The 24,970-nt window shown below is 48.1% G+C and overlaps 1 protein-coding gene across 2 annotated transcripts in view; it reads right to left on the bottom strand.

Annotated features, from left to right (window-relative positions):
• Window positions 1–24,970, bottom strand: part of PTPN23 (protein tyrosine phosphatase non-receptor type 23) — a 1,404,706-nt gene that overhangs the window by 227,551 nt on the left and 1,152,185 nt on the right. For both annotated transcript variants that reach the window (XM_069645828.1, XM_069645827.1), the window contains exon 22: window positions 13,857–13,961. In XM_069645828.1, the coding sequence (XP_069501929.1) occupies window positions 13,857–13,961 (105 nt within the window). The remainder of the gene's footprint in view (window positions 1–13,856; window positions 13,962–24,970) is intronic.

Genomic DNA, 24,970 nt, shown 5'->3' with positions numbered 1-24,970 from the left:
CGTCGAGGACCGGGACCTGGAACGGGTACGTCGAGAACGAGTCTCCTTGTCCGAACGGGACCTCTCCCGTGACTCGTGCCGACCACTCTTGCGAGCGGTGTCTCTCGACCTCACACAACCGACCCCACTCGGGGGCGCGGACGGCTTAGTACCCTGCGACTCAAGAATCACCAGCATTTTCTTCCCGAAGGAAGCCCATTCCTCCGGCGTCGCACGGCTGGTGGGGTAAGCGACGTGCCGGGCAGAGTCCTCCGAAGAGGACCTGGAAGACGACCGGTGTCAGCGCTTCCGAGAATGCCTCAAAGAGGCTGAGGAGTGGCGAGACCGACTCCTAGAAGGAGACCCACGAGACTTCTGACGATGACGCGGAGAGTCACCCCTCGAATCATCCGTCGAAAGCCCCGCAGACTTCGACTTCCTGGGCTTGGACACCCGACCTACCGACAACTTCTTCTTACGTTCGCGTAAGGCTTTGGACGTGAGCGACTGGCAGTCGATACAGTAATCCGTGTCGTGGGCCTCCCCGAGGCACCAGAGGCAGGCGTCGTGCGAGTCCGTCACCGACATCTTGGACCCACACTCCCCGCACTTCTTGAAACCCGGACGCGGGGTCGAAGACTAAGTAGAAGACATCTACACACGAAGGATTTTCACAAAACGAACAGGTTCGAGAAGAAAAGAGTCAAGGCGTTAACCGAGATTCACGAAGCAACACGTTCGTGGAAAAAACGGAACTGAGGCTACGGGCGTCGTGCGTCCTACTTATCACATCGGATGACGTCGGAGGAGGCCCTCGACGACGGCGTATCGACGTAGGACGCAGACGCCGAAAAAAGTTTCCGAAGTAGCACAGCTGTGGTGATTACATGTCATAGATATGGAATACGTCGGAGGACCCAATCCCCTCGAAGCATGGTCCTCAACCTCATCTGGTCAGGCAAGGTAGCGAGAGTAGCCTATACCACACTAACTTTACCGACACGACAGGGGGGACTGGCCCTCCCTGAATTGGAACACTACTTTTGGGCAGCCCAAGCCCAATTCCTCAGTCATTGGTACGCAACGCAGTTCCTGAGACCCCACTTCCAGATAGAGAGAGCGCTTGCGACACCACACCTCCTCCATGCCATAATCTTTGGCCAATTTCCAGTCATCCAATCATCTGATGAGGACAGGGCTGCACTTTTTGCACCTAGGGGCAGTATGGCAAACCCATTCAAGAGTAATTATGATTCAGTAGAGACATTGAAGCAAAAGTTTATTAGATTAGAAAGACTTTCCAAAAAAGAAATAAATAAATATTGGGAACAAGCATCGTTAGCTAATTATTTGGACAGTAATATTGTTCCACGGGGACTAAGGATTCTCATCTTTCCAAATTTTGACAAAGATGAGGATGCGGATATAGCAGAGAAATGGGAATACAATTTAAGTCGAGTTCCAAAAATATGTTGGAACTATTGATTATACATGCCACCAGAGAACGTACCAGAATATTAGAACAGATTAACCAAGTCAAGGAGGAAATTAAGAAAATGACCAATGCAGAAACAACCAAACAAAAGAATTATGAGAAAATTAATGAAATCCTTCGCGAATACCAAGATGAGATTAAAATGAGAAAGTTCAGAAAGTTTTTTAGAGATGACAAAGATTACAGGCTTGATAGAATTTACACTTTCCAGATGAAATATGACAGCAGTGGCCCCCAAATCAAAACCCAGTTCAAATCATACTACTCCTGTCAGCTCTGACCCTGACTCAGAAGAAGAGATTCGAGGTAATGTAGGTCTAGATCCTACAACTGATGTAGCAAATGAATCTGAACCACTCAATCAGCGTGGTCTCACTTTTTTAGAAGAGATATGGAGACGCAAAAAAGGAGATCAGAGAACGTTTCTCCACAAACAAATCAGATTTCAAACCCCTTCAGGAACATCTACTCCAACCACCAATACCACACAAGGGGTCGGCGCGGGGGGGCTGGGGGGGGTAATGCAGGCGGAAGTGGCAGCTCATACGAGGACACAGGTCGACCAGGAATCTTGACGAGATCAACCGTCAAGAAGAGATTAGGCTCAGCAACAACACCAGATTTAGTTATTAACTTATCAGATCACAGTTTGACCAGAGAGGAGATTGCCATACTCAATAAGGGACTTTCATTTGCACCAACAACTAACACTAATTATGTTAATTTTCAAAATCGATCTGTTTAAATTTGTGCGCAAATTGAAATGAATTTTTTTTATTGCAACCCAAGTATGCACGTTCATACCAACAGTAATAGAAGAACCCTTGAGCACTTTAACTTTGGCAGATCTTAACCATATAGAAACTTTGACTTCGTTGAGTACAGAAGGGAATTCAGACTTATACTCTATCTGTTCAGATTTAGGGGTACGCCCAAGGAATTTGGAAATTCGAGAATTAAAAAACCCATCGAAATTTACCCCACCAATCACTTTAGACAACGTTATTGATATTTTTCATAAATCTATCATTAAAGATATACATGGGATAATGGATTATTCTCTGAAACATGATGCATCTCAAAAACGTAAAAAATCAGATAACTCCAGATACAATCTTACCAGAGAAGAATATAAAGCGCTGAATTCCCTGTCCTCTAACCGCTTGATCACCATCAAAGAAGCAGATAAAGGAGGGAATGTAGTGGTGCTCAATACAGTAGATTACATTCAAATGGGTATGGATCACTTGAACACACCGCAATGTTATAGAACTCTGAAGAGTGATCCTACAAAGAACATTGTTATTGAGTTGGCTAATCTAATCTCCAAATGGCATACTATGGGACTCCTCACGGATGAAGAAAAAAAGTTTCTAATTGTAACCAATCCTACAATACCAACCATTTATTTTCTACCGAAAATACATAAAGCGTACCAACAACTGCCAGAAGTAAGGCCAATTATGAGCGGCATTGGTTGGGCCACAGTGGGCCTCTCGCAATACTTAGACGAAGCTCTCAAACCCTTTGTGGTGAAAATGAGATTGTACATTAGAGACAGTACACATGTACTAACATTTTTAGAATCCATTGAATGGCATACACATTACCTATTAGCTACTATGGATGTTACAGCACTCTATACTAGCATTGGACACAACTTAGCAGTGAAAGCATTAGAGTTCACCTTTAGGAACTGTTCGGCTTCACATTGGAGGCATCTTGAAATGTTGAAAGAATTCCTAATATTCACTTTGAAAAAAACAACATCTGTCTATTTAATGACTAATTTTTTCTACAAGAGAGAGGAGTAGCAATGGGCGCTAAATTTGCGCCCTCTCTGGCAAATCTCTTCATGTCACAATATGAAGAGGAACATATATACAAACATGAAGTCTTTTACAAGAGCATTACAGGTTGGAAGAGATGTATAGACTACATTATTGTGATATGGGATGGAACATCAGATTCCTTTGAGGAATTTGAACAATATGCTAATAACAATACATTTGGTATTAAACTTACAGGACAGGCCAGCCCACTTCAGATAGACTTTTTAGATCTACATATATTCATTGAAAACAATACAAGACACACCACGACTTATCGCAAACCAACTGAGGTGAACTCTGTTTTGCCTGCAGACAGTTGTCATCAACGCAAAACCATTGACAACATACCGGGCGAAGAATTTTATAGAGCATGCAGGAATTGCAATAGAGATTCAGACTACAAATCAGAATGTAAATTATTGACACAAAGGTTTCTTGAGAGAGGTTACAATTCAAAATGTATTAATCTTGCAGTTAACAAATACAAGCAAACCAAACAAAAAGAATTGATCAACAAAAGCACTAAAGGTAAAAACCCAAACACAACCTATTGCAATTATTACACAATATACCAAACAAAGTGACACTTTATATCGAATGGCGGCTAAACATTGGGATATTCTAAAACTAGATGAAGATTTGACTCCTTTTCTGACTGAAAAGCCCAAGTTTACATTCACTCAAGCGCCAACTATCCGGAAAAAGCTATGCCCATCCTTTCTAAATACGAGACCAGAGACACAGACATTAAGCTGGCTAAAAAGTGAAGGGGGCTTTCATAAATGCGGACACTGCAATCAATGCAAATATGCGTGGGATAAATGTAAAATCTTCAGAGATCAGTTTGGCAACGAGATTAATATCAGAGATTACATCAACTGTAAAACATGTTATGTAGTATATATAATTCAACGTGTCTGTGGTAAAAATTATGTTGGCAGTACTATCAGACAGTTACGTGTACGCATTAGGGAACATTTGTCAAGTCTGAAGAGTACAGAGCCCAAGACACCGCTGGCCATACATTGGCAAAACCAACATCAGATGGATGATATAGATGACGCAAGATTTTTGGGTCTGATGAAAGCTACCAAAGGCAAGAGGGATGGTAATTTAGAACTGTCATTACAGCAAATGGAAGCTAAATTAATTTGTCTTTTACGATCTACAGATTTTGGACTTAACTCGGATCATGAAATATATGTTTTTCTCTGATTATAATATACTCAAGACTTATTACGAGGCTTATAAAATCATTATTGTGGAACATGCTGGTTGCAACCAAATAATTAATTTGGATACAAGGGGAATTTTACACTTTAGCCACAAAGGCCTTCTCTCCATCCGCTTTGAAGTGCGCTACAATTTGGCAATATTTACCATTCCGATTATTTTAAATCATGCTACATATGAGTTAGTGTACCACGAATACTAAGTCCATATTTATCTACACAATCAAATACCTTATTAAACACTACAAACATAAGCACATCCATTAGACATCTAACTCAACTATATACACTAGTAAGTTCCAAATGGGCAGATCTATGTAATTGCATACAAAGACGATCCTAGAACGATCTCCAGGTGATGACGTGTATTATTTACATTATGACATCACGCGCAGCATTGCGCGTGACGTCATCACGTAACGTACGGGCGCCATCTTTGTTTTGCCGCCGATAGTACAAACGAAAGGAAACAGTATGGACGCTTGAATCGATGCAGTGAAAGTGGCTGATCGAGGGATTGTCCCTTACTAAATGGGGAAGCGGAACCACATTTTATGACATATTTTTGTTAGCCCAACAACAGACAATATTAGTAAATCTATAATTTTGACTCAGGATACTGGGATCTACCCCATAACGACTTTTCAAAATTGCAATAGAAGATACCAGGTGCTACGACAAGATTAACGAACAGAATTTAAGGTGGGCATAAGGATTATGAATTATAGACATGTATAGAAAAATCAACACTTATCTAATAGCATATCTTTTTGAATATAGCGACTGAAAACTAAACATTGGACTAGGGTAAGCCAACCACTAATGGCGTGACCACTCACACTTTGGGTGACATGCTCTATTTTGATTGAAGCATGCTTTCTGCACCAATTTAACACCGACATGACATGGTGATTGAAGAACTTACTAAAACTAACACTGCATTTAATGTATGAACCCCTATGATGGCTTATGAACCATGCTACTCACCAATTAATTTAAATAGATTATGGCAAATTGATAATAATAAGGTTGCATCATACGCATGTACCCCAATGATGGTTTAAGGACCAGGCTAGTCATGAATTAGCAAAAATAGATTATGGCAATAGATAATGGTGTATTAGAACTGTGCTAGAACTCATATGTACTGTATAGGCAACAGCTAATTGGAAATGCATTTTTTCTCCTGCCCTACATTGCCATGGATGTTTACACTTCCCAGCCTCCAACAACCTGTGTGGTATGTTTTGAAAACATTTATTTTTTCCCTTTTCTTTTTCTTTCTCCTTGTCGTTCATTATGATTTGCCTTTTCGAACACTATCAAATTGATTTGGTGATGAATGATAATGATTATCTCTATGTACTCTTTATGGTTTAACTTGATATTCATGAATATCAAAAGCCTTGAGGACGACCACATTGGTCGAAACACGTGTCGGCTATATCATTTATGCACTGGATGACAAGCACATAAAGAAAATAATATTTCGATTCCAATGTGTAGACTTTTTACTGTGTGGAATTGCATTACATGATAATCTGCTACTGAACACAATTTTGAAATATTAGATCCAAGCGCAGTGTTAGTCTTGCAATACTCAATCAAATATTGTCACTGTATGATGAATCTTTTGTGGAGAATTCTCAGTTTGTAAGACTCCCGCGGCTGGATGATTTACACCTGTCAATTTTACTAACTGAATGTTAATAAATGCATAGGCTGGGTGACTAGCGCACAGGGCCGAGTATCTATCCACTACTTTCCCATAAGTTCAATCATCTATGAACCCCGTCACCACCACGTACTCAATTTGGAGAAAGATAGCCAAGAAAAGTAAAGTCACATCCAGATTCTCCCCCCCCGTCTCCCGATTAAACACATCCCAGGAATCTCCATTACAGCAGACAAAATATTCCTGCTCTGGACAGAAAAACTACAGTTACACTCCATGAATGGCCTCTTCCCGGAAGGTACATTCCTGACCCCTCAACAAGCCCAAGAAAGGGAAAGCAACAACGCCCTCGACACCTTCATCTACTTCCGATTATGACACTCGCTACAGGCAGCAATCCTGTCCTTTCCGCAACCACCACCAGTTTGGCCACTACTCCATAACACAATTCAAGCCCAAGGAGACGGGCGCCTAGTGACAAACATCTACAGGGCCCTCCTCAGTGAACCGAACTCGCCCTGCTCAAGCGCCAAAAGGAGATGGGAAAAAACACTAGAAAGCATAATCCCAGAAGAGGAATGGGCCTACATACTGAATCTCACTCAAAAGGTAGCGATCAACCCGAGGTTTAAGCTGATCAACTTTAACTTCCTCCATCAAACATAGCATACACCAGCGAAACTACACGCCCAAAGAGACGCAATATCAGCAGAGTGCGACAGATGCGAAGCACCAGAAGCAGACTTCCTTCACCTGGCGTGGTCCTGTCCCCCAGTGGCCACCTTCTGGAACGCAGTACTGGAAAAAACAGCAGCAATAATAGGAACGGACCTTGATACTGACCCGAAAATAGCAATGCTGGGATTGACCCAATCGCTGCCGAGCACAGTTAGAAAACTGACAGACCTACCAGGATGCAGAGCCGGGCTGCCCTGTAATATGCCAAGAGATCAGGGAACCCCACGCCCCCGTGGGTAGAGTCAATAGGCCTCATTACGACCCTGGCAGAATGGGTTTAACAGCGCCGGTAGAGCTGCCGGTGCCGTTATACCCATTCCGCCCTATTACAAGGTCCCCTTGTGGGACCCGCTCTGGACGTCTGGTCAGACCAGACGTCCTTTGCGGGTCCTGCGAGGGGACGAGGGAGCTAACAACGGGCCCGTTAACGGGCCCGTTGTTAGCTCCCTCCCCTTTACCATTGAGCCCTATGGGGGCTCATATGGGGATGGTCCGGGTTCCCTGAATGGGGAAATACCAGGCCCTCCAAAGTCGGAATAGCCCGGTATTTCCCCATTCAGGGACTACGGACCCGGACTAGAGTTTGGAGGCAGCCATGCCCTTATTAAGGGCATGGCTGCCTCCAAACTTTAATGAGGCCCAATGTCTATCAAGCGATCTGATGCTTAGCTCCAGTCCACAGAATCTTCAACAACACTGCCTTAACTTCCTCGAAAAATGTTTGGGGACCATCACCGGGAGCCTCGAACAAGAATAGGAATTTGGGGAGCACCATAATTCTAATACAATTTAGGCGCGCCATCCACGAAAGTCACAGCCTCGCCCACCTCTCCAAATCCTTCCATATCCCAGACCACAACGGCCGATAGTTCTTAGCATAAACCTCCCCATAGGTACGCAACACTTGTATTGCCCCTCCTCCCCTGTATCTGAAGGAATCCCCCTGCTCCCGAAATGGCAACCCCTTGATGTACTCCCTTTTTGACGTCTGGTAGAATATGTGGTCGTTTTTTTTCCTCCAGATTAACTTTATAGCAAGTAAGCCCCCTGTAACATCCCAGGCTCTCCATTAAATAGGGCACCAACCACGTCGGTTTGGTGATGCACAACAGGACGTCATCCGCGAAGAGACTGACCTTACATGTGATCACCCCTATCATAACCCCTCATATTCCTTTGTCTTCCCTAACCCCCCCACGGCTACATGATCAGTGCGTAGAGTAACGGGATAGCGGACATCCCCGTCTTGTGCCCTGCTGCAACGGGAATGCCTGTGCCCCTGGCAGATGGAGTGGAGTACAGGGCTGCAATCCATCCCCTCCATCTCAGGCCCACACCTATGGATGGGAGGACCTCCCCAAGAAGGCCCAGCTCATCCGGTCGAAGGCCTTCTCTACATCTAGGGCCACCCCCTTTCGCCACCACTGGTGTATTGATGAGTAGCGTCTTACGCATATTGTTAGCCCCCTGCCTGTGTATAATGAAGCCTGTCCCTTCTGCGTGAATCAACCGGGGAAGGCAGAACTACAGGCAAGACGCTAGCACCCTGGCAAATATTTTCATGTCCACATTTATTAGGGTGATTGGCCCGCATGATGCACAAATCATGCAGCCATTTCCTAGCTTTGGGATCACTGCAATCAAGGCCTGGAGGAATGTCATTGGTATGGAGCCCTTCCCAAACAAAGGAATTTAACAACTTGGCCAAGGGTTCTGCCAGTAATGACTGATGCTGTTTATAGAAATCCTTGGTGAACCCATCCTCCCCTGGTGCTTTGGCTACCTTTAGTTTTTGAATCGGTCTCGTCACCTCCTTCTGTGTTACCTCTGCCTCAAGCGCATCCCCCTCCTCTACTGTGAGCTTGGTGAGTGGCAGACCATTGAGGTAGGCCCCCCATCGCCCCAGCCGATGGCACCACCGGGCTGGCATAGAGTTGCTCATAATCAGCTACGAACTGAGCTGAGATATCCTCCCCTTTATCTACCATGCCCCCGTTTGGCCCGTGCACCTTGTCCACCCTCCTCTCCGCCCCGCATCCTTTCACCCTGTTCGCCAGAAACAAACCAACAACCCCAACCCTCTCGTAGTATTTTTGCCGTGTGAACCTCATTCGCTTCACCACTTCACTGGAGACTGAGTGGAGCTCCTGCCTTTTGTCCCACATCTTCCCTGGAGCACCTCCCTATCAGCACCGTTCTACAACTACTGGGCTCTCAAGGCCTTCAATTCCTCGCAGAGTCTAGTCTCCACCAAGCAACTCTCTCTCTTCCACCAGGCCCCCTCCGCAATGAGCACTCCCCTAAACGTGGCCTTGGCTGCCTCCCACACCATAGCCATACAGACCTCCCCACTGTCGTCTTCGAAGAATGCCCCATCTCCTTTTGCATGAAATCACAGAATACCTCGTCTCTCGTCAGCATATTATACCTCAAGCGCGACTGCCGCGGCAGCCGACTTGCCACTTTCCACTCCAGCACCACTAACTCGTGGTCTGGACAAGTTACCGCCTAAACCTTAGGTCCCCTCATCCCTCCCATCTGCTCCTGTGGGACCAGGAGCAAGTCTATTCTAGTGTATGACTGGTTTCGGGGGAGAAAAGAACTTGTAGCCCCTTGGCCTTTAAAAAAATGGCCCCTCCAGATGTCCACCCAGTGCTAATATTGCAGGTGGTTTAGAAAGTCTGCGTTTTCCCTGGTCACTGCCCTAGGGCCACCCTACCTTGCAGACCACCACTCTAGAGCGGGGTCAGCCACTAAATTGAAATAGATCCCCAGGATCACGACCCCTTATGCCAGCCTTCCAACATAGCAAAGATCTGGCCTAGGAATCTCACCTGCCCCGTGCTAGGCACGTATAATGTTTTTGTGATCCTTGAGGTCTTGCCAATATCTTTCCCCTTTATATCCGATTCCGCCCCCTGCCTGTAATGGGTCTATTGTAGAAAGAGGATCGCCAGGCTCTGCTTGTGTAACATGTTGCTAGTCAACGACCTCTTATTCTGCGAGTTGAGACCCTTTACGATAAGCATGGCAACCCTCAGCTCAGCCATAGCCCTTCCACTGTTTGTCCCTCCAGCCCTCTTGGGAAACCCCTCACGCTCACCATTTGTGTGGACCGCTGCATGTAATCTCCCTCCCCCGATCTGTGGCGTCTGGCCGCATGCCCCCCCCCCCCCCATCACTGGACACACCTGTCGAACCACCAGGGGTGAGACCCCTGCCCTGGCTGCGTTACCCCTCTCTTTACGTCCACTTGCCCCCCCATTCCCAAAGCTCTCCCCCCTCTTCTCTTTCCCAGGCTAACATCCTACAACCATCCCTCCCTACCAAACCCCTAAGAACTAGGGCATCCCCTACCCACTCCTCTGACCCCTGCCCCTTTTTGAACCAGAGTGAGGAGGGGCAACGGGAGCAGAACCCAAGGCACATTCAAAAACCAACTTATCACCTCTGCCCCCTGGCTCCCTTCATGTCCTTACGGGGCGAGGGAGAGCCCCTTGGCCCTTACACCTTCCTGTGGCGGATGTCGGGCCTCGCAGTTCTCGGCCTACTCCACTCCCCCCTCCACCTGGACGGTTCCACTCCAGAGTCCCACCAGGTCTTCCGTGGCATGCTGGACATCCTCCTCCGAGACTAGCTGGTATCTCTCTCCTTCCCATTCAAACACAACTGCAAACGGGCATCCCCATCTACACTTCACCCTCTTCTCCTGAAGCCATCTGGTGAGAGGCCCACATTTCTTGCACCTCAAAAGGGTGTGAGCCCACAAGTCTGGAAAGATCGCCACCCTAGAGTCTCCATATTCAATGGCCCCTAGACTGCGTGCCTTCTCGAGGATCCTTGCCTTATCCCCATACTAGGGCAACCATGCCAGGACCAAGCGCAGTTCACTGCTCCCCCCAGTGGCACGGTGCCCCCTGCCAAGGTCACTCGCTCCGCCTCCTTACAGCCCAGAACCATCCCTATTATATCCTGGATCTTCTGCTCCAGGCTATTGGGGGACTCCCCTTCCGCCTCATGCAGTCCAAAGAACCAGAGGATGTTCCGCCTCTCTCGGTTCTCAATGTCGTCCAGCTGCATCCCCTCCGCCTTTCTATCTCCAGAAAGCGTGCCTCCATCTGCGCCTGCTGGATACCCAGCAAGGCCTGGTTAGCTTCCACCACTTCGAGACTCTCCTCCAGGGCAACCACCTTTGCTGAGAGGGCCGCCGCCTTCGCCCCTATATATGTCCTCATTCCCCTCATCTCTTCCAGGATGGCCTGGATGTCGCTCTTGATCGTGCAAATCTCTGCTGAGTAGGGGTGTGGACCCCCTCTCCCTTTGCCATCTCCTCGTTGTCCTGATATCAGTAACGCGCAAGGGCACCCCTCCAGCTCATCCGATTGGATATTCCCCTCTCCAGGCACAGCTCCTCCACATGCCCGCTAGCCTCTTCCGCCTTGTCTCCCCACTGATGGGCCGGCTCCACGAGAGGCCTCACAGGACCTGCCTTTTCCCTCCAGGCACCTGCCTTAGCCCAGTCCACACCTCTTCGCCATCGGCACGGAAGGGGGTGCTGCGCATCACACCCCACAAGAACCTGACCCCTCTGCTGTGATGTTGCTGCACACAACCCTGCCCAGCTCCTCCTGTCCGCCAACCTGAGGAGGGGAAGGGGCCCTGTATGCCACCTATTTCTTGCAAATGCTCTAGGCGCCCTCCCTTCCTGGAATGTTTAGGGGGTTGCATTAGTGTATACGAGGGGCCCCGGAGACCCTCCACCGATGCAGTACGCCTGCTCTAGGGCTAGTGATGCTGCTCACCTCAATCCAGCCTTCCCGGGTCCCAGGTCAGCAGCGTTCCGCTGTGGGCCCCACCAGGGGTGTTTGCCCTGCACTGGCCCCTCAGTGGGGTATCCTGGTCTTCTGGCCGCTCAGCCACTGCCTCACTTGCTGGGTATAGGGCCGGCACTGGAGCCCTTCACTGCGGCTCCCTTATGCTCTTGTCTGGGCCCCACTCCTGTTTGCTGGGGCCCTCATTGTCTAGGGCCCTGGGTAGTCGCGTGTTGCCCCCAGCACCAGCTCTCACTCCTTTCAGGCCTGGAGCCGCCGCTGGACCCGCTGTCTCCCTTTACTGCCTCGGGTGCTTCCCGGGCATGCCCAACATTTTTGCTGTCCCTTTGCCACCTGCACCCCTCATGGCCGGGACGTGTCCCGAGGGTCACAGTGCTCGGCTCTCGGGGCCTGCCCTCCAAGGCCCCCTCTGGCTGCTGCTGTGGTGGACCGCCTCCCCGGCAAAGTGTGCTTTCTCGGCCGCTGCCGCAGCGCCTTCCACAACCCGCCTTGCAGGCGAGCAGCAGCGGAGCTCCTCCCGCCGGGCAAAGCTCTGCAACTCTTGAGCAGGTCTCAGGAGCGAGTGCTTCTCCGCTCCAGCAAACGGAGGCCTGCCGCTCAGCAATCTCACAGCTACAATAGGGGTGCCTCACACACTCAAGGACCCTGCCCTACGGGTCTTGGGCACCACGACTCAGCAAAACTCTGCGGTAATACCAGGACAGGGGACGGAGATCAGGAATCAAACTGCCATCTTGTCTGCACCCCCCCGGGTGGCCTCCCATTTCCTAATTTAAGTATTGGATGTATAAGTGTGAGGGACAGATATCCTTTGTTAGACTGTTTTCTTTAGTTTATTTTAGGCAGGTAAATCCTCATCAGGGTAGGGTTAGTGAGGCCTTCATCCAACCTTCCAATTTAATAAAATGACATTTATTGAGAAACCTTCACATAGTTGACTGCCTCACATTTCTGACCCCTCACGGGGGCTGTTCCATTTGGCAACAGCCTACTGCCCTATGTAATGCAACTGCTTTGCACAGGCCCTTAACTCAGGAAGAAGGGCCATTACCAGACAGTACAGACCCCCAGGGTTGACATTTCGTCATCATATATACAGTGTGCATTATTTTGTTGCAGGCTAGTGTTGTACCAACGATACACTGATACCAGTACTCTCCCAGCATAAGGGCGCGAATACCCTTCAGAGAGTTTGTATTCACTTTGTGGACACCTTGTGCACACAACACAGATATAGTCTTTTGAAAAACTCATTAAGGGGCTTCAGGAAAAACTCCCTAACTCTCATGCTACAATACCTTGCCCCTCTTATTAAACATTCTACTTTCTTGGTTGTCCCTCTCTGCCATTTATCTGCATTCACGTGCCTGTGTGCGTGTGAAAACAGAAAACATGTTTAATATTCAAAAGCCAAAATCAGTGGCCATTTTTATCAGATGTAATTGCTCGCTTGGACGGGGGTCCCAATTCCCAACATGACAAACTGCAGATATCTGATGGCCAGATATGAAAGGGATTATGTAACTCATGAAAGATAACATTGAGACATTTCTGGCACTGCATTAGGCTCTCAAAGGCTTTTAGTGGGACCGTTTTCAAGCATTTTTTTTTAACCTACCATAACTTCGACAGTGTTTGATAGACATCCCCCACTGCTACACCCCACAGGGCTTTTAGACTATTCAGCACTAATGATCCCTAATAAGGGTGAAACCAGTATGCAGTCATCTGCAGCCTTGAGAACTGTCTTAGGTTGAAGAAGATATATACAAAAAATGCACTGCCGGGTAAGCAAGAATTATCAGGAGCTAAAGGCTTGCATTTGGGCTAATTTGCATACCCACATTGATTTGCTCATGTGGATCTGGAGATAAACGTCCAATGAGGACTACTGGGTGGCACTGTGCCATTTGGCTCAAATTGATTATTCGACTTTCACATTTGAAGTGGAAGGTTTTTTTCAAGACTTTTTAAACCTACTATAACTTTGCTAGTGGGGCTCTTATACAAGTTGAGTTAGCAGAAATCAAAAAGGATGAGTCGTACACAATACCAGTGAATCTGCTACCTTACCTGCAGTGAACCACGATCGGCGTATGCAAAGGTCGCTGGTGAAGGTAATGCCCGTGTACTTCCTGGATAAACCGTAGCAGGTTTCCTTTACTGTCTGGTAATCCCCTATGGTGGGAAGGAAACATGGAGTTGCTTGAGACATATGTACAAAGGCAAATGTGCTTTAACCATATCTCAATTTACCACCAATACAAACTAAGCAGTTTCACCATACAAACAAGCTATGCATGTGAGCCCATGCAACATGGCAATGAGGTACTTCGAGTTAACATCTCAACTGTTAAAAAGCATGGACACAACCTGTGAAGGTTAGCAATACCAGCAAAATAATTCTTTTACATTCTTATTCCTCACTGAAATATTGACATTTTTGTATGACTGGCTCAAAGGACCGCAAACTATCCTTTCAATAGTGATGACTGTTAGTGCAGATTATTTTCTACATTTTGGTAGCCTCTTCAAATATAGTAGCAATGTTTGCAGTATGCATGTTGGACACACATCTGTACTCCAATTGAATGCAGGGTTCTAAATGCTGAGAGCTATTTAGCTGCTGGTTATAGCCAAGGGGAGCCTTGTTAGCTTGAAACCAAGAGCGATCAGGAGCTACTTGTGACTCCCAGGCAAGTAGTGCCATACAAACATAGCTATGTGATATTAACTGTGTGGAGGTTTGGGAATGTGTATAAAAAGAGAACACAAGATGCACCTAAGAGACGTTTAAAGCATATTCCACAATATAGAATAGACAAAAAGTTAGTTTGCATCTCACGCACTACATACTTGCTCCTGGTTCCCCAGACATAGCTCCTGCCTAAAGGTTGATGCCCGATACCCAGTAGCTACGTTTTGCTCCTGGTCAACCAATCCCAATTTCGACCTATGCAATAGTTTATTTATTTAGGCATTTATATGAGTGCACCAAGCCTGTAGGCATCTGGATGCTGGTTACAGTCAGACAGAAGAAAAGAGTAACAAGTGAGGGTAGGAGAAAAGTGTCTTAGTTGAAGAGGTAGGTTTTGAGCTTCTTTCTGAAGCTGACATAGGATGGTTCGCCTCGGAGGTGGCCGTGGAGCTCCTTCTAGAGTGTGGGGGAACGAACTTGGAAGCTGCACCCCCTCCGCTCTTTTGCAGTTGAATCTGGGGATGGCGAGGCAGTGTTTGAAGGACAAACGTTGCGGCCTCGCCTGCCAGTGTCTTGAGAGTTTTTTGCAAGGTAGGAGCGTTTTTGGAAAGGCAGCAGTGTATGATGAACAAGATCTTTAAGTTGATCCTGTCCTTTACCGGGAGCCAGTGAGCAGATCTCTTGGCTTCTGATATGTGGTCACAGTTTCCGATACCAAGTGCTGGTCTCAGTGCATTGTTTTGGGTTGCTGTAGTTTGCATACGTTTCTGGTGGAGGTGCCACAAAACAGAGTAACAGTAGTCGAAATTTTGAACAAATAAGGGCATGAGCAACTTGAAGTCTTTTTTTGTGGATAAAGTCTACTGGCGGTCATGAGCTTTGTGGCATTTCCCGATGTTGAGGCAATATGGTTGGTTTAGTGAGTCATGTTGAGGGAGGAGTCCAGGTAGACGCTGAGGATTTTTACAGCCACAGAGACTGGGATGATGTGGCCGACGATAGAGAAAGATGTGTAGTCCTGATGAAGCTTAGCTAGCCATGCTGGGGGGCCCACGAGAAGCTCAGTCTTCTCGTCATTGAGACAGAGGCTGTCTGTGGCCATCCAGGTTTGGATCATCTCAGAGGGAGGTGACCCTGAGTAAATCCTGTGTGTACTGAGAGGGGAGATGAGGATCTGAGTATCGTTCGCATTGTTACTGTATGAGATGCCTAGCGATTCGAGCTGGTGAAAGAGAGGTTTGGTGTATGTGTTATGTAAGGTCGGGGAGACGCAGGAGCCTTGTGGTACGCCACATGCTGTGGGGGTCGGATGTGCTGAGGCTTTGCCGGTGAAGACCCGGGAAGTCCTGTCAGGGAGAAACGAGGTGATCCATTTGGCAGCATCAGGCGAGAAGTGTGCTGAGGATGTGAGGTGGTGGCAGAGTGTGATGTGGTTGACCAGATCAAACAGAGCAGATAAGTCCAAGCGTAGGAGCAGAGAGAGGTTGCTTTGGTCTTTGTCATCATCAAGCTGATTTTTATTTTTAGGTAGTGTCGTCTCAGTTCCATGTTTGGACCGGAACCTGGACTGTCGGTAGCCTAGAATATGGTGAGACTCTAGGAAGTCCTTGACTTTTTGAAGTCCTTGGCAAGTGACTCTGTCAATGATGTTTAGCAAGAAAGGGAATGTGGTTATGGGGCGGTAGTTGGTGGGGATGGTTGGGTCAAGGGAGTGTTTATTGAGGAGAGGGAATACCCAGGATGCTTTGAGAAGCCAAGGGATGGTGCAAAAAGCGAAGGAGGAGTTGATGATGGCCGAGATAAGCGGGATAAGGGGTTCAGAGCAGTCCTTCACGATGGGAGCTGGCCTGGAGTCCCTTTTGCATCGAGAGGGTTTGAGGCCTTTGATGACGTTTCCAGGGGTGAAGTCGTTGATGGGTTGGAACTCAAAGGGTTGTTTGGCTGCGATCCTTTGTTGTAGGAGAGCGATTTGTTGGTGAGGGTGTCTTGAACGACGTTGCACCAGGTGTTGTCTTTCTGGATGGTGGTGGAGGGGAGACATGGGGTCTCCAGATCACGGAGGATGGCAAAAAGTTAACAAGAGCTGGAGGACGCTTTGGAGATCTCGTCATTGTAGGCAGACGCCTTGGCCTCATGAATGGATTGTCTGTAATGGCAGGAGGTTTTTGCGAAAAGGAGAAATTACTCACTGTAGTGTTCGGTCTATCAGTTCTTTTCCTGCAGATTCTTCATCTGATGGATATCCTCCTCCAGCTCTGCTGCTTGGAAAAAAACATCGGCAGGGGGCGTAGTGGACCTCGACTCGGCCGTCGATCCGTTTTGCTCGGTGCTCAATCGTCGGTTCTAGATGCAACGTCGGGTGTCTTATATATACTGCGTCACTACGCCCCATACCTCAGTCCCACCTTTTTTCTCCTGTGCTCGAGAGCTGCAGAGGAAAATAGCTAGAACAAAAGGACAAATGGCAAGTAAAAAAGGTAGAGATAAAATGGATCCCAGAGAGATTCCACAACCAGTACTTGAAAAATGTCATTTATTTGCCTTTCCCTTATTCCTTTTTAAATTAATGAGAAAGACAAGCGGCTTGCCAAACAGAAAACAATCACTCTAGGATCATCACCACATATCCCCCCTCCAAGAAGAGACTTCACCGACTGCTAACGCTTTCTGAGCGGGGATGGATGGAAGGGATGATTAAGAATCTGCAGAAGAATCATCCACAGAAAGAACCTTAGTGAGTAATTTCTCCTTCAATGGATTGTCTTTCTCCTGCAGATTCCTCATCTGATAAGACTCCCAAAGCAGTGGACCAATGGAGACCGGTAGAAAGCTTACAGCAACAGGTTTTAGAACACCGCCCTGCCAAAACATGTGTCAGCCCCATGGGGGACGTCTAGGCTCTAATGCCTTGTAAAAGTGTGGAGCGAAGACCAAGAAGCCGCAAATGTTTCTGATTGGGACTACCCTTTGAAAGGCCATAGAGGTGGCAATCCCTCTGGTCGAGTGTGCTCCAATGCCGGGAAGCAGTTCTTTGCCTGCAGATTGGTAGCATTCTGCAATGTATAAAATGATCCACCGGGAGAGCGTCTGCTTAGTTACAGGTAGACCTTTCCTGGCCAAAAAGTAAGCAATAAATAGCTGATCAGCCTTTTGGTATTCTGCTATCCTAGCCACGTAAAAATTCAAGGTCCTTTGGGGATCCAGCCGATGGAACCACTCCTCCTCCCTAGAGGGATGCAAAGGTGGGTAAAAAACAGGCAGATCAATAGACTGCAAAAGGGGAAACTCAAACCACTTTCAGAAGGAACCCCGGCCTTACCATGAGCGAGGCCTTCCTGCAAAAAAACCCCCCAAAACTGGGGTTTATAATAAAGGGTCTGCAATTAGCTGACCTGCCTAACGGAAGTAATGGTAACCAAGAAGGCTGCCTTGAGTGAAAGCAGCCGCAAAGAGCAAGAATGCAAGGGCTGTAAGGGAGCCGCCATCAGGAAAGTAAGAACCAGATTTAAATCCCAATCTGGGACAACAAAAGGAGTTGGCAGAAACGTATTCACAAGGCCTTTCAGGAATTGTGCTATAACATGGGATTGTGAAAAAGGAACCTTGATCCGGGGACATTTTGAACACAGATGAAGGCCGCAAAATATCCTTTGACTATGGTGACCTGAAGGCCTGCGGAGGCCAGTGACAGAAGGAACTGCTTTACTGTAGTGGTGGGGCAAGAGATGGGGTCAATCTTGCCTTCTCTGCACCATGCCCCAAATCTTCTCCACCTGCACACTTACAGAGATCTTGTAGACAGTCTGCATGCAGCCAGCAACACCTGTAGTACCTCCTCAGAGAGGTCCCAGTCATCGTATCTCATCCTCTCAAGAGCCACGCATGTAGGTTAAGGGATTCTGGGATCGAATGGAGCACCCGTCCGATTGGGTCAGGAGATCTGGATGGCGAGGCAACCGGAGAGGTGAGCAGATGGTCAAATCCAGAAGGTCTGGGTCCATTTCCCCCCCTCGCACAATCCGGGGCGATCATGATCGCTCGAAACCTCCTCAACATCCTGAGACGATGACAGGGATCAGAGGGCAGGCACAGTAAGGAGGGAAGGTCCAATCCATCAGAAACACTTCCCCTAGCATGCTGTTCTCTGGGAGCAAAACTGTCTGCACTTCCTGCTGGCCTCCGTGGCAAAGATATCCACTCTCGGGGTACCCCAGTGAGAGAAGACGTACTCTCTGACTCCTGGTACACCTCCCACTCACGCGAGACTGTGCTTTGCCGGCTTAGAGCATCCGCCAAACTGTTCTCTCTTCCCACCAGATTAACAGCTGAGACTGAGATCCTGTTCTCCAACAGCCAGAACCACAGCTGCATCGCCTCTCTGCAGAGGAGAGGGAGCACAGGCCACCTTCCTTCTTCAGGTAGTGCATGGCCCCCATATTGTCAGTGAAGACAAGGACATGCTTCTCCTTCAGAGACGGGGCAAACGGCTTCAGGGCTAGCCTGATGCCTCTCAACTGCAGCCTGTTGATGTGCCATTTGGCTTCCATAACTGAACAAAGGCCGCTCACCTGCAAGTCCTCTCAGTGAGTGCCTCAACCCTTCAAGGGCGCATCCATGACTACTCAGGCCTGGTGCCACGGCAGCCAGAAGGGTTCCCTTGCTAGTAGATTGCTGTCGGCCCACCAGAGGAGGTCGCTGACCAATGACCTGGACACCCAGAGGGAATCCTTGAGGGTTCCGAGGTACTGGGACCACTGACCTCAAAGGAGCCACTGCAAAGATCTCATTTGCAGCCTGGCCTCTGGCACTAGAAAAAAAACATGAGGCCTAAGAGGCAGAGGAAGGAAGATGCTGGTAAGGAGGAGTGGTTCTGGAACAAACTCACCATCTGTGCAATGCTGGTTACTCTCTCCTTGCGTGGGAAGGCCTTTCCTACCAGAGTTTATATTTTTTATTTATCGTGCCATAGCCAACATTTGACTTTTAACACTTATAAAGATAAGACATTCCTACCAGAGTGTCTAGGACTGCCCCGATGAACTGGGATGGTGCCACGTCGGACTTCTGCAAGTTTAAGGAGAAGCCCAGCTTGTGGAGTAGAGAGCAGGTGTCCTCCAGGTGATAAGTCCCGCTCCGCCGACTTCCCTCGGATCAGCCAGTCATCCAGGTATGGGAATATGTGGATCCCAGATCTCCTGGGGAGAGCCACGACTACTGCCATGAGCTTGGTGAAGACCCTTGGAGTGGAAGTCAACCCAAAGGAAAGCACCTTACACCGACAATGCGTGTCCCCTATGAGGAACCTCCTGTGCTTGTAATGTTTCAGCATGTGGAAGTAAGCATCCTGAAGATCTATGGACAACAGACAGTCCTGCAGCTCGAGACCGTGGAGAATCTCTCAACATCACCATCCTGAATTTGTCCTTCCTCAGGAGCCTGTTCAAGGCCCTGAGGTCCAAGATGGGAGAGGGACCTCCCCCCCTTCTTATCAGGAAATAACAGGATTACCAGCCTGACCCCCTCTGGACGTTGGGTGAAAAGCCTGAAGTTCACAGGTAGGCCTGTTTCCAGAGAACTACCGCCAATCTCATTGAACAGCCAACGCAGTTTGCCACGTCCAGGCCCGTCTGCAGCGACTGCCTGACCACCTCCTTCCATCTTCCACCAGCTGTACAAAGCCAGCCTGCATGCATCTCCCCTTCTGGAATCTATTGGGCTGCTTGTTCCACTGCCTTCCAGAGGCCAAACGAATATTCGCAAACCCACAGGACACATTAGTGGCCTTCAGGGCCATGCTGCCAGATGTCAAAATGTTCTTTGCTACAGCATCCAGCCTCTTGCCTTCCCTGTCAGGGGCAAGTTCGAGGTTGAGGAAGCTGACCTGGTGGAAACAGGGGCTGCCTAAACAACTATCCCTTCCGGGGAAGGGTTAGAGGACAGAAATGACAGGTCCCCTCTTGCCGGCCTGCATTTACCGGTCGCGTGGAGATGACCGTAGGGACAGAACATGGCCGCTGCTATAAGGAGACTACTGGATCGGCTATTGTCATATTCAGAGGCATGTGCCTCTCCATAGTGGACCCTCGTCCAGGATGTCAGTTAACTCATAACCCTGGACTGGAACAGCCAAAGCATTCAGCCCTAGGCTGTCAACCACCCTGTCTACTAGCGACCTAAACTTGGCACGTGCGTGGGTTTAAGGTTGGGCTTGTTGGAAATCCACACCCGGGGATGTATCCAAACCTCTTGCATCATGCAGCCCATGTGCTAAGGCCAGGAGGTCTGCCTGGTCGTCAAAATAGTCGATGCCACCGGCCCGTGCATAAATTGGATCGACGTTTCTTTGGGCCCCCCTCCCATCAGCACTGAAAATCTTGCATAGATCCCAAAAAGTCTGACCGAAAAGTGGGACAAATTAATAATCGCAGATAGTCGGCGTCGAAGGTTTATCCTTCAACGTGGAAGGGGTGGTTGTCAACGCCTGCCGAGGCTTGGGTACCAAGGCTGCGTCGAGAATGCTTGAGCCCTGAGGCTCAAGGGAAGGTCCCAGTGTCAAGGGTTTAGCCGCCTTTATAGGCGCCGAGCCCGAAGGCTCCTTAGACGCCGATGGCGTTGGCATCGGTTCTTGCATGGGGTTGGGGGTCCTAAGCGCTGCTGAACCCACTGGGGACTGTTCTGGGGGCGTACCTTCACCTACAGCCACCTTTTCAAACATTGATAACATTAGCATTTGAACTTCTCCCATTGCGAATGGGTTGTTGGCCCGCCAACGGCTTACCTCGCTCAGACAAGCAGTTGGAATCGCATTGGTGTCCATGACGCCTCTTTTTATGCGATGAGGAAGAGTGCTCTGTGAGTGGGAGCGCTTCTACGGCTTGCGCCGATGTCTTTCTTCTTATCGGTGGTAGGCCCCTCTGTCTCGGCCTTTAAGGACCGAACAGTCGACCAGACCAGTGACTTTGACGGTGGTTGGCCAAACGAGAGTCGGCTGCCCCATCCTGACAAGACTTTGGATTAATTTTCGTGCATGAAAAGCACCCCTCAGTGTCATGACCTGTGCCGAGGCACCACTCACAGATATCGTGCAGGTCGGTCACCAACATCTTCGAAGCACAATCCGTGCAACTCTTGAACCCTGAAATATGGGGCACAGACATCCCGCAGCAGAGAAAAAATATCAAAACCGACGAGAAATGTGTCGAAATGGAGTCGAGGACACAAAGCATTATGTTCCTCAAGAGCAGTGTGTTGAGCAAGTGTAAAAAAGGAACCGAGGTATGAGGTGTAGCGACACAGTATATATATATATGATGCCCAACGTCACATCTGCAGTGACGATCGAGCACCGAGCAAGAGGGATCGAGGACTGAGTCAAGGTTCACTACGCCCCCTGTCAAAGTGGGTTCCGAGCAGTAGAGCTGGAGGAGGGAATCTATCAGATGAGGAATCTGCAGGAGAAATGAAATCCATTGAAGAGCTTTGTTAGCTGTGCTAGGTTCTTTGTGCCACATGGTTTCAGTTGCTCGTAGGGCACTAAGCTCTGGTGCGAACCAGGAGTTAAGGTGTTGGATGTTCATTTGCTTCCGGCCTTTCAGGAGGGTCAGGAGATCAAAGGTGTTAGTGAGCAGGTCATGCTAGTGTTGCACCAGGAAGGTGGTGTCCTCGGAGTGAGTGAGGGGGTGCCTGAGGAGAGGGATAATGTGGTCGTTGGTAAGGTAGTGGGAGGTGCGGGCCAGGATGGTGGCTGGTTTGGAAGTAGTTTGGGCTGCTGGGGAGCCATGGTGGTTCGGGCTGGGGATGGAGAAGGAGATGGTGTTGTGGTCGGACCACAGGCAAGGGCAGTTGGACAAGATGCTAGCATTGCTTTTGTGGACCAGAATCCACCCAAGTGTGCAGCCCTAGGCAGGGTTGGATTCAGTGAATGCTATCTGGGTTGAGAATAGTGTCTGTGGAAATTCAAAGACTGTTATGGAGATCAAATGTTGGTCCCCTTTTTTATAGTCATTCCATATTGGCCACTAGGACACCTGCCATACATGAAAACCTCTCAGCATGGTGACAGCTATAAAATTCTATCCCATCCCAGTTATATTTACATTTGATTTTACAGTTGGGAAGGCACAAAAAAAGGAAATTATGTCCCAGAGGAAGGAGAGGCAGATTATGTGACACTAGCACAAACATCTAGACTTACTGTAATACACAGAGTTCCTAACAGTCTCTCACCATGCCCAACTGACAAATATTGCTGGTTTCTCTTTAACCGACATTTCAGTGAGACAAAAGATCTGTAATTTTTCATTCATACAAGCAGTTGTGGGGCACACAAAGTCGGGGGCTTGGTTGCAAATGTGCAGAGAATGTAATGTAATTTGGGGCACATGGACAGATGGGGTGTGGTGTAGGATTCAAAGATAGTGTGTTGTGTTTGGGCTACATGGAAAGACAGTATGAGTAGCTTAGGCCACAAGAACAAGGATTGAGATGAACGTGCACCATCAAAGGAGACTTTAAACTCTAGAGCACAAATCGGTCAACTTTCATTAGAACTTGAGTCAAAGTGCCAGAGGGGCTTCAGCTTACAGTGTGGCTTTATGTCAGCAACATCCCCAACTTATACTATATTGTGTACACACACACTCCCTTGCCCTCTTAGCTACCAATTTCAACATATCCTGATTAAGAAGTAGACCTCCTGTATCCACAATTTTAAAAAACAAATGTAGTTTATTAATCTATTCAAATAAAATGTAAACCTGTCTTCTATAACTTAACTTCTGCCATTTTGGCAGCCTTTCAGCATATGGCTCAAGAAGAGGGGGTGGAGGGATAATGAAAGAGGGCGAGGCAGATGCGCAACCTGTGGTGTTGATAGGTGGGTGCCAGAAGAACCAGATTTCTTAGTGCTGGCAGAATTCTAGGTGGTTTGTGATGTAGACACTTGCATATATGACTAACCAGAGGGGAGTGTTCAAGATTAATTAGCTACCAGCATTGGAATACTAGGAGTGCCACCAGTCTGGGATTAAGGCAGGCTCTAAAACCGGACTGATGAGTCCCCAGAGTGTCATTTTGCTCCAGGAAACACTGGAAGTATGTATAGGCCACTTTATCCAAGATCTTGAGGAGAAATGGGGCGATAATTATCTGTCACTAAGGGGTCAAGAGTCTCATCAAAGGAGGGGTAATCCAGGCGTCTGAGAAGTGAGGGGACAGATCCCTCTGCAAATGAGAGGTTAACACATTTGGTGACCCAAGGGCAGAGTACATCAATGCACCTAATGAAAAGGTTGGATGGACAAGCATCCCCCCCGGCAAGGGGCGAGTTTCATATGAGAGACCATCTGAGAGATGAGGCTCAGTACAAGGGTGAATGCAAAAGTAATAGGAGGAAATGATTCACAGTGTCAATCTGGAAAAGTGAATACCCTTCATTTGAATGATGGACGTATCTTGATGGCCGAAGGCCAACCGTCTTATGCACAGAATTATAGAAATACAGACTGCTATGCTTGACCAACAAGCGGCCATTTTAAATGTAGCAAGAATCGCCATTTTGATTGTTAACCATTGCTCATTGCTTTCGGTCTAAACTGCTTTGCAGCTTGCAATTCTTGCGAATTCTGCTTACTCTGCTCAACTGTTAACATTGTTGTCTGAATATGAAAGGGCAAGGGCGCGGGACTGAGGAGTTCGTTGAAACTCCTCATGAGTAGCCCAGCAAGGAATGCCCACGCTCCCTCTCTGTAGCCTTGGGGGAGAGCTGCAGGGCATTTAATCATTTCACAGCTGCCAGCCAGTCTCGTACTGTGGTAGAATATGTTAGAATAAAGCAGCTAAAGGCTTGAATTATGCTCTTCTTACGGCCCCCCTTCGCAAAACCCTTTAGAGCGTGTCGGCTCCCAGGACATGAATAGCACCTCATAGATAGCAAAGCTTGGAATGTGGCTTTTCCCTCGTGTGCAGCTTGCTTCCAAGAACAGAAGCACTGTGTTCTGTTCAACAACTAGAAGATGCCTCCGCACTTTCTAAATTACACATTGTTACTAGAATAGACATCGAAAGTGTCATAATTGTCATACCCGTCGGAAATGTCCATCGTCATCCCGAGTTCAAAGAAACTTAATAAAGGGGGGGTGTTAAACATGACATAGCTGATTGTATGATATGCATTTTGTATATATGTAAATGATGTACGTAATTCTCTCTCTCTTGCGTCCCTCGAGGTCTAGAAAACTCACGTCGCGGGGCGTGAGACCACAGTTGGCCAATTGGGACTATTTTTGCTTACAATAAACCCTAGCATTGGGAATTTGAACCTCGTGTCTGGCGCATCCTTTCGTGTATGGTTATTGCCTTGTTTCCATATCGCGAGGGACCCCTAGGGGCCCCTTTCAAGATGGCGCCCGAATAGGGACCCTCCCCCACTTGCCCCATCGTATACGTTGTAACGGAGTAAAGGCGGAAGAACGGCGAGGACGGGACGATC

This window comes from Ambystoma mexicanum, chromosome 2p (assembly GCF_040938575.1).
Source record: "Ambystoma mexicanum isolate Mex_15411 chromosome 2p, UKY_AmexF1_1, whole genome shotgun sequence".
NCBI classification, from domain to species: domain Eukaryota; kingdom Metazoa; phylum Chordata; class Amphibia; order Caudata; family Ambystomatidae; genus Ambystoma; species Ambystoma mexicanum.
Note: the sequence above shows the minus strand (reverse complement) of the source record. Positions and strands in the feature narration are given on the sequence as shown.